A 16,706-nucleotide genomic window follows, 5' to 3' on the forward strand; every position below is an offset into this window, starting at 1 on the left:
GGTGTGATGCAAGACATTTCAACCAGGAAGTACCAGCGGCACTTTCCTCCAGGGGGGTCTACAGAACAGCAATCAATGCAGATCAGCTTCAGCCATCTGCTTGCCTATCCATGTTAATATATATATATATATATATAAAGGCGGGGTTGCAGACCTGCCTAAGACATGCAGATGAGCATACAGCTGTATTTGCATATATATATATATTTATTGTTTTAAATAAAATGTTTTACCAGGAAGTAATACATTGAGTTACCTCTCATTTTCAAGTATGTCCTGGGCATAGAGTTAAGATGATTGATACATACGTACCTTTAACCTCAAAATACATTGTGTGAATAGCTTCTCCGGCAAAAAAAAGTTTAACCAGGCATTTCGATTAATTTGTAAAATCCTGTGCATCACAAGTGATATACATACCACAGCAGCTTAGAAACTTTTGTTGTCGAGATATTTAGTGCCACAAAATGTATCTTTAAAAATAGGTACAGATGCAGATTTAAAAAAAAAAAAAAAAGTATTGTAGATGTGAATGAATTCTGATTTGTAAACCACAAAATACATTTTATGTTTTCTGAAAACATTCCGTATCTTTTTCTAGATCAGTCACTAAACCCAATTATCCCAGAAAACAATGGTTTAGTCTAATTTGAAGCCAGAAACCATGATCTCACTTGAACCCCAGAGATTCTCATACCATTATATATTGACTTAAGTAATTAATGATTATTTTGATATGTACTTATTCCAGGAACTGATAGCTTTCATAATGAAGTGTGCGTCTTGCAAACAATAGCAGATTTGCAGGAGAATTTGCAGTTTTGTGACTGACAGCAGAGACAAACACCAATAGGATTTTTACAAATGTACTGAATAATTACCTTTTTAAAATGTTAATTTAACCATACCAGTATTCGCTTTAGCAACACAATTAAGCAGTTGGAAAACCAAGGAAGAAAAATGGACAGCACTTTTTGAATCGACTTTGGCATTTTTTTTTTAATATACTTTTATTTATTTGTAATATACAACTTTAGTTTTTGTTTTTGCCAAGATCACAATAAACACTGGAAACTGGAGCAAAAGAAAGGGACAACCTGGGACATTCCTGGCCATGTAAACATAATTTTATGACTATACAGCAGTCAATCTGCAGTTTTGGTATACACCCCTCCAATAAAACACCCACACAGTGACAAGAATGAGACTTTAATCAGTTTTAAGTGGAGTTTATAACACTAAGATAAAGGGATGTTAAACACACAATAACAAATGGACATCTGATTTGTATGAGGCATTATCCTGTACACGTAATTGGTTGTATATCTTCAGTGCATAGCATTACACACAGAGCCACTGCTGCACAGCACAATAGTTTTAGAAGAGGCTGAACCAGAATAAAGGCTGTCTGACCAATTGAATGATTATCATATAATTAAAAATAAAATAAAAATAGACCTACTCTTTAAAAGAGATTTCTAATTTGGAACAGTGAAAGGGCAGGGTTTGCCCGACACCAGTTGTAGCCTCTTAATAGTGCACAGTTCCACCCCTTCCATTCGCATGCATGACAAATTTAACAGTAATAAAAATAAAAGGTAAACGAGGCACTTTGTGTCAACCACAGGCATCGTTCAACATATTGCACAAATTTCGCTAGAATTAAAGAAGGACCTTGCGCGTGAGATATATATATTTTTAAAGCTGAAACGTTTGATACTGCCTGCAAACTCCACTTAAGTTGACAGCCTGTGCCACAGAGAAAATGTGGATGCTACAGTATGCTGCAACTGCCCTTTAGTTACTGTGGCAACGTTTTGTGTGGAACAGATCAGTGAAAAACCTGTGTGCCCCCTAACAATAGGAGCTTTGAAAATGCTCAATGCGGTCACTGTTTTCCGATTCCTATGCAACTGCCCATGTTTAACCTCGTCAGTACTGGAGGGGAAAATCATTCCAGCACTAATGATGTTAAACACAGAACCCAGCAACGTAATACATTTAGGGCTAAATATGAATACGGTCATAAATAATTTGATTCAGAATCAAAAACCTTTCAGTCACAATAATTCTTGTCAAAGGCCATGGGGGGGGGGGGGGGGGGGGTGGAAGAGGGAAGGTAACTGAAGTAAAAGTATTGAAGTGTATGAATAAAAAAAAAAAAATTATATATTCCATTTACAAATGACTACACAAAATGTTAACAAGGCTTCTCAATAAACAGAAAAATTCTAAATCAAAACCCTCATACAGAATTTCACATTCCACGGAGGGGGGAAACCCAGTGCACAATCCCAGTTATTTTACACTTGGCCATCAGAGTTGCAATGGTGGAAATCCTAGAAAGTTGCAGTAATCATCCGAAAACCATAGCCAATATCGACTAAGGAGCCAAATGAGAGCTTTTGGTGATTTGGCAAAAAACAAAACAAAAGGATTTTAAAATGGTCTGTAAAACCATGAATGCTTTTTAGAGTTGGATACACTTTCACTTAGGGCTCCTTGTGAATGTGGCACAGAACCAAGTTTGTAGCAAGGAAAAACCCTGCCCCAATAATACATGGATGCAATTTCTTAACCCGACTTTTCACCACTGAGTCACCTATTGATTGCCTGTTTATAACTCTGCAAATTAATAGCAGGTGTGGACAATATTTAGTGTAAAATAGGTCCATGCCTGCATTATTGATGACAGCACTCAACTTAGTGCACTCTGTTTGTCCATGCCAAGTCTTCACCCCCGGCTATGACAGTAAGGCAACAAATAAGCTAGGCTACCATTAGACAACACGGGCAGACTTTCATTCAGAATGTCTTACGTACACGGACTGTGCACGGGATTTACCTTAAAGCAGCAGTGCCACCTACGCAGCCCACTGAAGGTAAATAGCCAAGTATTACGGTATTTGGCCAGAATAGTGAGCTTAGACCCCCAAGTACCTGTCAGAAATAAGCAGATCTTGGACAGCAGTCTGCAAATGAATTGTACTCCCATTTGTAATTAGTTCAAAGACAGGCAACATACGAATATTGTGCTTTGCAGTATATAAAATTCAAGGAGTTTCTCTTTAGTCTGTACAGGAGATCGAAGTGCTGAATTATGTGGCCAAATAGAGTACTACTTGCGCTCAATTAAAAAGACAAACCACAATATTTAAGTTAAAAGTTCCTTAACAAAGGCAGAGGATGGCTCAGGATTTCAGTTTTGTTCATTCCTTAGTACGTGAAGCGATGTCTATTACAGCCTCTGAAACACAATCCAGTATACATCTCAATATAAAATATTACTTTCACTTATTAATTTCTTTCCAGGATTGTAGTTTATATAGACTATGAGCGATAATTAAAATCGCATCTCATCTAGAACTGCCTCGTTCAACAAATGATGCAACTCACTTGAATACTTCAGGTTACATTGGGAACTAGGTCAGTGCACTGCTAATGAAGCCGATTAAAATTGGATTTTACACTGTAGTGAAATGTATGTTTCAGCATAATATCAATGTGTTTCTAGCATAGGACTTTAATATTGAAAGCATTTGGAGAATTCATATATTTATTTTATAACAGTTGAAATTAGTCATTTTTCTGCAGTCTGGGCATGAAAATAACACGGTACTACTTAAAAAGTGGAGCTGCAGTCTAGAATTAGCTGCAATTGTGAATAAACAATACACCACTGCCAGTTAAGAAATCTAATATTTTAATAGCAATCATACGATATAGACTATTTGGGAAACTTTATATTTTAGAAATACACAATTTTATATCTGCAGTGCTGAAAAGTTTAAAGCAGCACTGACTTCTTAATCGTGTAATGTATATATATATATATATATATATATATATATATATATATATATATATATATATATATATATATATATATATATATACATACATACATACATATATATATATATTAAAAAAAAGCCCACCCATCCCCCCAAAAAAATATATATGTATATAAAAAATGACATTGTATGTACTAAACATTCAAGTAAAATTCCCTAACAGTTAATGACATTTAAAAAGTGTGCAAAACTGCAAAACTCATTGTAATAGAATGTGTAAGGTCAAAAAGGCGGAACTGCTGACAGCTAGAAATGTGCTAAACCTTCGTCCAAGATTGCGAACCAGGGGATCACCCTTTCAGACGCTGGGTGAATATTATATATATATATATATATATATATATATATATATATATATATATATATATATATATATATATATATATGCACCGAGATCGGTCTTTTGCTGGAGAGGTCTTACTTAGTAGCGCAGTGGTGCTAAATTCCTGTCAAGACGCCCCAACAGGTCAGGATATCCCAGCTTCAGCACAGGTGGCTCAGTCATTAAGGACCGAGTTGCGCAGCACTGTAGTAGAGCCCTCTTTGCCATATACCCCCCCACTCATATATACTTGTGGAGAGATCTTTATACCCCCCCACTCATATATACTTGTTGAGAGATCTTTGCACCCACCTAAGAATGAAGCTACTTTGCATCTTCATATGATTTAATGATCGTTCCGCGCAGGTGTTTTGGGAGGTACACAAGGGGAGGATTTTACTAAATAGGACTCTCCTCCCTCTACTCTTCAAGCAAAAGTCCTATTTCAGGTTCTCGTCTTAGAAAGGCTTGGTGAAACGGCAAATTCTTGGTAGAAATGTGCGATTAAAAAAAATATATATGTTTAGTCCTTTTCAGGCTTGGTGAAATGTTTTGCAAAAGTAAAAAAAAAAAAAAATCTACGATTGCATTTTAGATAGTTTTGCACATCGGACAGCTACGGAATTGAATATATATGCATATTTTCTGTTTACATTTTTTTGTTTCAATCACACATTGAAAGTTCCTCTGCACTGTTAATTTTTTGTTTATGTTCAATGAGGAAAAAAAAAATAGGAGCTTGCAGGCAGCACATGAAGCATTCACAGCAGGTATATGTTTGGAAATCTAATAAAATATGTCAAGTGATCACTAACAGAACCCAACTTTCAGCACTGGCTTTAACACAAGAGATGGAACAGCCATTGGAGGGAGGGGGGAGAAGTGTCACTTTTTTTTCTAATTTTAAACAAATTATTCAATCCTGTTTTGGGTGCCCAGCCTCCACATTTGTATGGTTAAGCCATTTTTACGGTGTATATTCTCTCATCTGTGACCCTGTTCAAACTCTTCATGTGTGGGTTGCTTGTGAAGTTTTGGAAGGTTCATTCCTGTACCCCTACACAGAATCGCTCCCCATAGCTGCCTTTTTCTAGCACCATTATGCCTTTAAAAAAAAAAAAAAATGCACAAACATTAAGCAGCGACAGTGGACAATTCCTTATATGTTTAGGCTTAATTACTGTAGCATGCCAAGGAAAGGTGCATGTAAGTAGCTTGAGATGGTACATGAATCCAGCTGGAAAAAGATTCCTTTCTAAATATTTAATTCCACCCACCTGTCTAAAATCCAAGTACTACAACACAACCCTTAGGACTTCTTAGCCAATTGCAAACGTTATCTGTTGCCACACTGATTGTGAAGAGGCAGGAGGTGAACCTGATATTTCACAAAGCACATTATCAACTTCAGTTGGTGACAGAACACAAAAAGGAAAATTCCTACGTATACACATCAGTCTCCACTTTTAAAAAAACTGGAATAAAATGGGAAAGTGCCATCTTTATTTTTTCTAATTAAGATTTAAATGTCCTTTTGACACGAAAAAGGTATTTACATAACATTGCTACGTAACCTTTTGTTTTACTTTTTTTTGTAATTTTTTTCTTCCTCTTTCCAATTGGACAACAGTGCCAAAAACCCTGCCAGGCAAAACAAGATTGGTCAAGGAAAAGATAATTGCTCCTATAATTGGTAGTCTGACACAATGTCATTTGCCATTTAAAAAGGTCCTTTTTTTCAGTTTATTCAAGTTTGTCTTTTTCTGTGGTTTTATTTCCCTCGATAAAAAAAAAAAAGAAGAACTTCAGACTTTCGTAATCTGTGTATTCTGATCATCATCAAAAGGCTCATTCTCTGGATCAGAGTCAGTGGTGTCAGAATATCGATAATGATCAGGTTCATTGTCACTAACATCCGGTGTTACAGACGTTGAGCTGCTAGCCTCAGAGTTTGAGGATTCTTCTACGGTTTTACTGAAAAACAGCTTCACCTAAGGACAAAAATGGAGATATGAAAGATACGGTTATGTTTGTAAACAACATATACATTGAACAGTTCAAATCTCATAGCAAAATGCATATGAATATATGACAGCAAATCAGCCATGTAATAAATAAATTATTCTAAAACAATGTTTTACCCTGGTTAATGGCCTTTGATATTTAGGTCCAAAAACCTAGGACACTATTGAACATTCAAAACTCTGGTAGTTACACAGGGTTAGATTGCTATAAATAGGTGAAACATAATCCCTTTCGCTAGTACCTTCCTAAGAATGTGAAATTCACTTTCTAGAATTTAGTATGGACAGTCTTTAGAAATATTGGCTCTATTTGTTATATATTTCTTTTAAGATTACAATCCTTTTTAATAGCGAATCAAGAGACAGGCACATTTCACTTAGCCCTCAAGACGATCCCTGCATGTCATGAGGACAGGCACGTCAGGGGCCAATATGACATACAGGGAATGCATGATATTTTTGCTCATTTTCTAGGGAAGGGGTAAGCAAACTGGGGATGCAGGAACTTTAAGGGGGGCGCCGAATAGAGCCCGGCACTCAAGAGGCCCCCCCGCTGTTCTCCACAACATTTAGCACGGGGCCTCTATAACGGCCCCTTACAGCAGGCGTACAATGTAAAAAGTTTGCAAACGCCTGTTCTAGGGAAAGATCATGATACGAACAAAAGTGGAGGGCCTCACATGATCCTAGATCGCGATCACGTGAAGACAGGCTGCACCAGTCTTCTTTCAGTGAAAGGGTTTAAAATACAGACAGAATAAGCCTGTGTTCTGTCAAAAGTTACAGAGCTGTTCTGGTTGGGACTTGAGAAAATCATGAGGGGGTATAGGGAAGAGAAAATAAATTGCATGCAACCTAAAGATTTACATCTATGCAAACGAATGTCAATGCAGGTTTTCCCACAGACCAGACCACTTTGTGCACCCCCCTGCTAGAAAGTTTGTTATGTGAACCTTTTATTAATAAATTAATTGCCCACTCTGATTATTGCCAACAATATTTTTTTACCACTCCCTGGAGGTAGTGCCCTGAGCTTGTGGAGAAGGGGGGAGGGGCAAGGAAACAGCCACTAAATAAAGATTCCAAACTGCACCTCTGTCTGTGCAGACAGCATGGGTCGTCTAGCTGTGAATTACTGCGGGACCTTCTAAAGTCACGCCCCACAATGCCTTGCTGCTATGGATGCAAAGCATTGTAGAGATTGATTTTGGAAGCTGCTGCTGTCATTGTCAGCTAAAGCACCTATTCTAAGGTACGGCCCCAGTCACCGCGGGCACGCGCACCAGTTTCAGCCGTGATCTGTGGTCTAGGGGTTGCTACCGCCCCCGGGGACGTGTGGAGGGAGCGTGGTGGCCATGACATGCGGCTGATTCACCCTCATTGGCTGAACCGCCGCCATGGCCATCCCGCCAAAATATAAAAATCTTGTCTTTCGGGAAAGGTGGTCGCGCATCACGCGTTCTGCAGGCGCGTGCAGGTAGTGACTGGGGCCAGACCATAGGGGGCCGTATCTTGTTCGCGACGCGCATGCCATAGCGCACAGCCGCGAGCAGTGGGGACGAGGCCCAAGGTGCCGTTTGGGACCTTAACTAAGTGTGCAGTCCCCATGCGTGCTCAGGAACCCATTATACTACATGGGATCCACCATTACTTATTTTTTTGGAGAACCCCTTGCAAACCCTTAATGGTTCCTGGAACCCCTGTGGGGAATCACTGATTTAGACTATTAAAACATACTAATGCGTCAATAAAACAAAGTAAATTGTTTTACGCTAACAATATGATGCTTCATCTGTAATGTAAACTAATCTTCCCACATCGCAGGTCATAAAAAGTTTATATAGCAGATTCCTTTGAGTGAAGGAAGAGTGTGAAGTTTCTATATAGATGCTTGTGGGTGTGATAGGAATGGGTAATCACAGCAGTGTAATGCCCTGCAATGAGCAATTCATAAAGGTATCCCAAGATACAATGAATTTGTAGTCAATTGTAAAAGTTATTCTGAGGCCTCACCATAGACAAACAAAAGGAAAGAAAAAAAACACTGTGTGGCACATTTACATATTAACAAATCACTTTTTACAGGTTTTCCACTTTTATGTAAAAGGTTTCCCTTCCTTACCTATACTACAAGCTTCTCCATTTAAAGTGCAAAGCGTTTGTCTTAAAAAAAAACAAAAAAAAACCACTGGTATAAAGCACACAAACGTAAAAAAAATTGCAGACTAATGTTTAAAAGTAAGAAAGGACGAACAATTGAGGACATTCACTTAAAACTAATAATAAAAAAACCTCTACTGTGAACGTGCGCATGAACCCAACAATACGGTTTTGGATATTTGTCAGTGTCATTCTGTACGAGAGAAAATGAATAGTACTTTGCTAGACTATGGTTTGTACGGACCTTGAAGTTTGGAGAGAAGTATCTGTTGGCCTTGTCTTTGTTTGCTTTGTCCAGGTCGTTTTTTGTTAATGTTAGGGTGAGATATTCCTTGTCATTATCGGAGCGCTCCGTGCTGTATATACCATCAAGCTCCTGCTCACCAACTAGCATTCCATTTTCTATTTGCTCTGAATACTCTTCAGGTCCTGGTATGAAGAACGTATTCACCCAAAAATGGAACATTTTTTCCTAAGAAAAAACAAAAACCATGCAGCTCAGGTTTCTGAACAAACTTGCAACTGCAAACAAGCTTCAGCATACGAACACAAAATCCAGCATTCCCAACAGACAACACATACAGCAACCTCTCCCCTACCCTCTGCTAAAGTACAGTATTTATAATCTTTCTGGACCATAAGTGCTAATTGAAGAGTGGTGGCCAATAACATTCAAAATTCACTTCTCCTGTAGTCAAATGGCCTTTCACCTTCCCCTCCCCCAAAAAATGAGAGCAGGCTAGTCCTCCAAAATATTATTTTAAAGATGTAACCCCACTTCTTGCTTTTCTTACTAAATTATGCCTCACTATAAAGAAAGCATCTTACAAAGTTTTTGACCACGTCTCATCTCATTGAATGGATGTTACAGGAATGTGGGTTCTATAATAAAATGTATGGTTTCTAAAAAGCATGACAAATTAGATACATTAAAGCAGCAATACGCATCTCACTTTTTTAATTTATTTTTTTATGGCCGTGTTGAAGCCAGGGGTCTTTTGAGCTGAATGGTGTTAATTTCAGCTCCAGAGACCCCCTGTTTCCAGAGATGCTAACCTCTGTAGCAGTGCCGGTATCTCTGCAGTCAGACACACTGTGTGTCGAACATAAGGGCGGCGTTGAAATGTTCCGTGTGATGCGGGCTTCCTATTGGAGAATGTGGCCCGAGACATTTAAATTGAAAAGATACCGGCAACGCTTACGGAGGGAGGTATGTATCTCTGGAAGCAGGGGGTCGCCCGAGCTGAAATTCAAAGGTCAGCTCCAGAGACCCCCTGCTCCAATCCTGGAAAAAAAAAAAAAAAAAAAGTTTAAAACAAATTAAACCCATACACGCGGGTATTTTATTTCCCCCAATTTTTTGACAGCACATCAAAAAAGAAACCACTTTATGATTAGGGAAGCTGAAATAATAATAGGTATACTATCTTTACCCACTGTTTTGACAGCCTTGCAGCAAGGAAATTACCTTCTCATTCCAGAGCATAACTAGTCTTTAGATAAGCAGGCTAGCTCACCTGTTTCACCCAACCTGCATGAGGGCAACCACAGGGAGGCAACGTGCCATTCTTTACCACAACTCAGGGTGAAGCTTAAACAAACGCTCGTGTCCCTTTTACAGCGTGTGCATGCAAGCAGGTGGCATGTAAATAATTAATCTGACTGCAAGCTCCTCGAGCTGTATATGCACTGCTAAAAACGTATACTGATAAGCGCTGGCAATTTAAACTATTAATTACAGCTACAGTTGCAAAGATGTTTCCAGATGCCCGTTTTCACATTACATAGAAAAAAGATTTGCACTCCTAGTACCGGAATAATGGTGGTGCACAAAATGCGGTCAGGGCTCTAATCCTGCAGTAGGTCCTGTTTCGGAACAGATTTAATAGTAGAAAGGCAGCGGGCACTCATGAACTGAAGAAAAAAAAGTTTCTATTAAGATTCCATATTCCCCAGCTGGGACCGAAACACGCAGGAGGAATACGTAACCTCAATAGACACCTTTTTCTGTAGTGTCCACTGCCTTTCTACTATTGAATCATTTTCACATTACACCATGGGTAGGACAAAAAGAAAGATATAGAATAACCACACTAAAGTTTGAGCGTTAGCCCCCAAAAAAGTATGCTGTCAAACAATGCTGTGATATTTGCTAGATGAAGATTTAGGCAGGAGAATGAAAAATGACATGCGCAACTTTCAGAAAGCTAGAAATGATAACATGGGGTACAGGAATACAAGGAAACTAGCCAATGCATGCTCTTCGGGTTTCAAGTGTAGGGGCATAGCAAGGGATCACCAGAACCCACTTTTGCCCTGCATCATACTGGGGCTATTATATACGTCTATCACTTTGTAAGAAGTAGTACTTTCAAAGCCACATTTCTCTAGGGGCAAATCTTTCTTTTCACCCTAAAAAACAAACCTTCATGATCCATTGATACAAATTGAGATCGTTCAAAGTAGGTCGTACCTTCCGCTCAGTTCCTTATAGTTCAATGGCATAATAGCAATATTGGTCTGGAGTAGTGTAGATTTGTTGTAGGATATAATACCCATTCATTGACCAACAGGAGATTTCTTCATAGATGAAATTATTGCAAACACAGCCTTTGAAACCTTTACGTTTATATGTTACAACTTCAATTACGGGTTAGGTATAACACTTTTTTATTATTATTATTTATAATGAAGACCAACTTAACCAAATTAAAGTGGGTTACAAATTACTCACCAGGGAAATAGGAAAACATTTATAATTACCAGAACCGCTATCAGACCTTAATTAGAATGCCAAGATTAATCCTTCCAGGCAATTGAAAACCATCACATCAACTAGATTAGAAACCGTTCCCCACTCTGGAAATGGGAAACAGTATACTGGCACTCTAATTATTAGAAGAAACAAACAAACCTTTTTCATCATCTTGTTCTGCTTGTGGAAAAACTCTACTTTGATATCCCCACAAACAGGTTGAGGCTGAGGGAACTCAAAGTACATATACTTCTCTTCACGCCTTGTGGGACCCATAGGGGAGGTGAATATCTTGACCTTCAGGTGGTAAACCATAAACTGAGGATCTAAGAGGATAAAATAAAGGATAATGTAAATTGACAATGAAAAGCTTCCTTGAATACTGTATTTGCAAACGGCATACAGTTCCAGAGCATTGTGCATTAATTCGACCAGGGGAGCTCAACTCCAGTCCTCAAGCCCCCCAACCCAACAGGTCAGGTTTTCAGGATATCCCAGTTTCAGCAATCCTGAAAACCTGACCTGTTGGGGGGAGGGGGGGAAGCTTGAGGATTGGAGTTGAGCACCCCTGCATTAGCTTATAAACTACCATATTTAGTATGAGCAGTTTATTTAGGATTTTGAAAAAACAAATCGTGCCCTTGTGTGCACCAATATTAATTGATACAAACAGTTAAACAATAAGAGAAGAAATGTTGAATATCAACTAAAACCAAACTATTCTTTTTTTGGAAGAAAAATAGCCAGCAATTAATTTTTTTAATGGAGAAGTTTTACTACATTTTTAAAGATCCACATCTATTTAAAGCAGCAATCCTAGCTGCTCTTCACAATGTTGAAGTCAGGGGCCCCTCCGGAGCTGAAAGAATACAGTCCAGCTGCGAAGATACTAAGGCCGCGCTTATAGTGCCGTTGATGGCAACAAGACGGGTGACGTCACCTGTCGCCACAGGCGAAAGTTATAATTCGCTGGGCGGCGGCGGCGCGGCTTTCCCGGCATTTGATTGGTTCAAGGGCCGTCACATGAGGCGACAGCCCTTGAAAAATCGGCGGCGGCAATGCATTTGTTTCGGGCAACGTCGCATTGACGTCACTATAAGCGCGGCCTTAGTGACGTTACCAGTATCTGCCCCTACAGGGGACTCTAAATGGCCATTCAAATCTTGCAGGTCACACAAGCAAATAGAAAGCAGTAGTGTCACCCGTTGCGGTTTTTTATTGGACCGCCATTTAAAATCACTGGAAATATATTACTTTCATTTTGGTTTTCCAACACTCGAGTTCATATAAGAGCAAATAAATGCAATATAAGAAATGCATTGCAATTTACACATTAAGGCTTATGGTGAGAAAAGGCTACAAATCGAGGGGGAATGTGTCACTGCTTTGGCAATAAGGTTAATAAAAATTGCCTGTTGTGAGTTGGATGCATAAAAGATAAACCACTGATTTATACAACTAAAGGTCTCTTTAAATTGATCCATGTTTACTGCCTGGTTGACAACTAGAAGTATCAATTATTCCGGTTTTACAGACCGGTCAGGAAGATCTGGCCCACAAGTCTTCCCCTTTTTCACCTTGCTACAAACCCAGAGAAACATTTGGTACTGCATACACCACAAATGTTTTAAGTTCTTTAACTAATTCCCTCCACTACTTCTACTGCAAGTCTTTTCTGTGTAGTATCCAGCCACCTTGCACTCCACGTGTGAAGGCAGATTTGGCAAGTGGACAGAAAACAAGATCCATCAGGTACATAGAAGGGCGCACACAAACTAAACTCTACGTTCCAGTTTTCACAAATGCTGTCAAACATACAAAGAAACGGTGGGTCTTTAAACAGCATTTCCAGCTGTTAGAGAAAATGTGCCGTTATCTAAAGTCTGCTCTTGCTTAGTTTTTTTTTTTTTTATATATCTTCAACCGACCAATGTTGGCCAAAATCCTCCACCCTTCTCATTGCAAATTTAACGTCAACAGTACAGAGCGGTAACAAGATTTGAAAGGCGATAAAAGTTTCCAAGCTTTAACTTCTGACAATTGATCAGCGAGTGTGACATCTTCCAGTACTGGGTTAGGTCACACTAATCAGGTGCGTAAAACCAAAGTGGTTCAGTTATTCAGAACAGGAAGGGAGGAGGCCCTAAACCCAGAGTACAAAAAAAGCCAGAAAAACCACAACGGTGTGCAAAATGACAAATACAAAGGGTTTGTGGTTCTTAGCCAAATATAGCCAAAAGGGACAAATATGACAAACTATTTTGTTTTACAAAATGTATGCAACCCTTAAAGCAGCAGTTCAAGCAATATCTTACATGTGTTTTTTTAAATAAATCAGTTTGAGAAAATACTTGTAGCATTTATATTTAAAAAAATATAATAGAATGTTTTAAAGACATTTTTAATGTTTCTAATGTAGGAAGCATTTCCAAAGTGACAGCCCCCTCCCCTTCTGATAGGCTCTGGCTCTTGAGCCCCGCCCCCTCACTAGTAGTGCACCAATTGTATCTAGTAACTGCCCAGTCAATCATATTCCAGGAACTACATTGCCCAAAATGCTATGCAAGAACGGAATTAAATAACCCTGAGCAAGCGATCGATTACAGGAGAACAGATCGATCTGCAGTTTAGCTAATCCCTCGTCAGTGTGCAGATTGTATTGATGCACATATTGAATTGGAAAAAAATATATATATTTTAGAAACGGTAGCTTGAACTGCAGCTTTAAGCCATAAATTCTGAAATCACTGCAATTTTAAATTAAGGATCCAATACAACTTTAACAAAAAATAAGTAGCATTACAAAGAAATGCAAATGTAGCATTATGAATTTACGGTCTGCTAAATGATTCAGAGACCGCATAACAAATAAAAATAAATTGGGAGCACAGTGACCAGGTGTTGGTGGCACTATCAATGATACTGCAATCATCATATACGTGCATAACTGATGTAAATAACGCATGTGTAACAGGCTCTATAGTCTCCCCGCTTGCGCACAGCTTCGGTACAGGTAGGGAGCCAGTATTGCTGTTCAGGACGTGCTGACAGGCGCATGCGCGAGCTGCCGTTTGCCTATTGAGCGAAATGTCCTTACTCGCGAGTGTCCTTAAAGTGAGTGTACTTAAACCGGGGTATGCCTGTATTCTCCAGTTTGATTATAAACACCTCAACAAAACAAAGCAGATAACACTTGCCCCAACCATTAAGGAGCACCGATTCCAGTCTCAAAAAGGGTCTACAAACGTAATAATTGAAGAATTCGTAGCTCATCTCTCTCATGGATAGGTACATATGACGCATTGTTTCTTATTGACCACATATTCAACCATGTAGTCAAAATGGAAGAGCTTGTAGAATTAGCTCAATCATGTTAATTTCAGCCCTGGAGACCACCTTGTTCTCCACTAAGGTGTTCTCTGTACCATCCCCCTCCAGAGGAAACACAATTAAGGTTTAAATCTTGGTAAGTATCAAGGGAGGAGGGGGAGGGGGGGGGGAGGGAAGGAGAGGCGGGGAAATCTATGGAGCTGAAATTAATGCAATTCAGCTCAAGGGAACCCAGCTTCGTGTACAATGGAGAATAAAGGGGGCCTAGAGGGAGCTCCCCTTTAACGGTGCATCTCCTATTTGGGCAATGCCAACATCTCTATTAAATGCCATGATTTGCTCTGATAATATTTATTTTTCTTGTATAGCTGCGACACTGTACACAGCACTTTACATTAAATTGTGTAGGCAAAAGTAGTAATAGTGCATGTTAGATTGCAGCGTATTTTTCCCCAATGGCAATTCATATGTTGCTAAATGATGTTTCACATTTCAGTAATTTGTCAACCTACACCTCGTGCCAGTCTTTCCATCAGGGAAGGATTTCAAGCAATACTCAAATCATGCTTTCATGTCAAAAGGTGCTAGAAAAAATCCAACTTCTTACAGCACGCTGTTCCTCAATATATAGTGCAAAAGGCTCAGCTTTTTCTATAACTGCCGCTTGAAATTGCCAATTGATAAATAGTTGTACTACGTGAACTAAGATAATACACATTAAAATGGTATTTTTACGGCTAATTTGGCAAATGTAAGGTGTGGCCAAGTAAGCAGCTTCAGCATCATGAAACTGCACTACAACGCTTTCATTTTCATCGTAATGTGAACACTCCCATCTCAACAAATAGGACCATTGTACGCCCCATCTATGGGCTGCTTCTTAAATGCTTCCTTTTTCGTGTTCTGGCTAAGCAAGGAAAGAACCGATGAAAGTTCAAGAGGCTGTTTGTAACATGGTGGAACGCTGCAGTTCAGCTGAGCCTCTTATTTGACTGCTAGTGTAAAAACTAGTCATCGTTTAAGGTTGGGTTAAAAATCAAGTAATCACCACAAAAAAAAACACTTACTGCATGTTCCGCCACTGAACATTGGAATCGTTTCAAACATCATCTTGTGAAACAGCAGCGCCACTGGTCTGTAATCCAGGTTATTCTTTAACAAGTAGCTATAGTAATATACATAGCGCCGTTGACTGGGAATAGTCACACCCTAGAAACAGTAAAGAAAAAAAAGGTGTTAAATATGCAAACTACCCCAAAACCAATTTAGAACTCTTTTTGTACCTTGCTTAAGACTTATTGAGTGAAGTCTCAAATGCATGACATCTAATACACCCAAGTACAAACCTTACCTTATCTTTCTGCGACACCTGCAATAAACCCATAATGTAGAGACTTGATGTATTGCACAATCTTAAAAATAAAATATTTTGCTTGAGAAGTTCAGTAAACCTCTGAATATTTAAAGCAGCATTTTTTCACGTGCAATTACGAGTTAAATGGAGCATGCTTCAAAATAGAGCAGTAGTTTTATTAAACAAAATACCAAATCTTTAATGGCAGAAAGACCAAAAATACATTGAATTCATCTAACTACTGGCAATCTCAAATGCTCCAATATGCCTTCCATAATACAAGGCTTTTATTGAACATGCTGTGAAGCCATCTTCATTTGAATGAGCAGGGATTGCCCTCTTCAAGTGGAAGACTGATTCACAGCATACTGAATACAGACCCAATACAGAAACCACAGCTCTAGGTTAGGACTCTTAAGGGGGTTATTTATTAGGTGCTGCAGGGCACTTGGGACAGTTAACTCCCATTCAAGTCAATAGCAACGGACAAACCTGCAACAGAGATTAGGAAAAGTGCCTGTAAGAACTCGGAGTTAGGGGCCAGAAGGAGCAGGAACACCAGGCAATCTAAGAAATCGGTTTTGTATGAACCATTCTTACCGATAATGTTCTTTCCTTGAGCCGTCCATGGCAGTATCAATTCTTTGCACTTCCTTAATGTGTTTTGTACACTTATGATTTTAACATTTTAGTAACAAAAGCCCAACTTCCAAAAGTGCCCACAAGCCCTCAATTTTATTATGTCATTGTCTAGTTAAGTAGAACTACTGTACCGAAATAAGATGGAAATGCAGCCGGTCCCATTCCAACAGCACTCCCATAGAAACTAGAAGGTTTTACATCACTGTGTTTAGAAAGAGCTTGCAGAACGGTCTTTGAATTTGTTATATCAGGCTTATTTTATTTA

General features: G+C 38.9%; 1 protein-coding gene across 1 annotated transcript in view; it reads right to left on the bottom strand.

Moving 5' to 3' along the window:
* Nucleotides 1-1,193: 1,193 nt before the first annotated feature.
* PTEN (phosphatase and tensin homolog) overlaps nt 1,194-16,706 on the bottom strand; it is a 69,426-nt gene continuing 53,913 nt past the window's right edge. The window contains exons 6-9 of the mRNA XM_075612900.1: nt 15,513-15,654; nt 11,275-11,441; nt 8,605-8,832; nt 1,194-6,167 (exon numbers count right to left, since the gene is read on the bottom strand). Coding sequence (XP_075469015.1) covers nt 5,982-6,167; nt 8,605-8,832; nt 11,275-11,441; nt 15,513-15,654 — 723 coding nt within the window. The 3' untranslated portion in view covers nt 1,194-5,981. The remainder of the gene's footprint in view (nt 6,168-8,604; nt 8,833-11,274; nt 11,442-15,512; nt 15,655-16,706) is intronic.

This window comes from Ascaphus truei, chromosome 8, assembly GCF_040206685.1.
Source record: "Ascaphus truei isolate aAscTru1 chromosome 8, aAscTru1.hap1, whole genome shotgun sequence".
Classification (NCBI taxonomy): domain Eukaryota; kingdom Metazoa; phylum Chordata; class Amphibia; order Anura; family Ascaphidae; genus Ascaphus; species Ascaphus truei.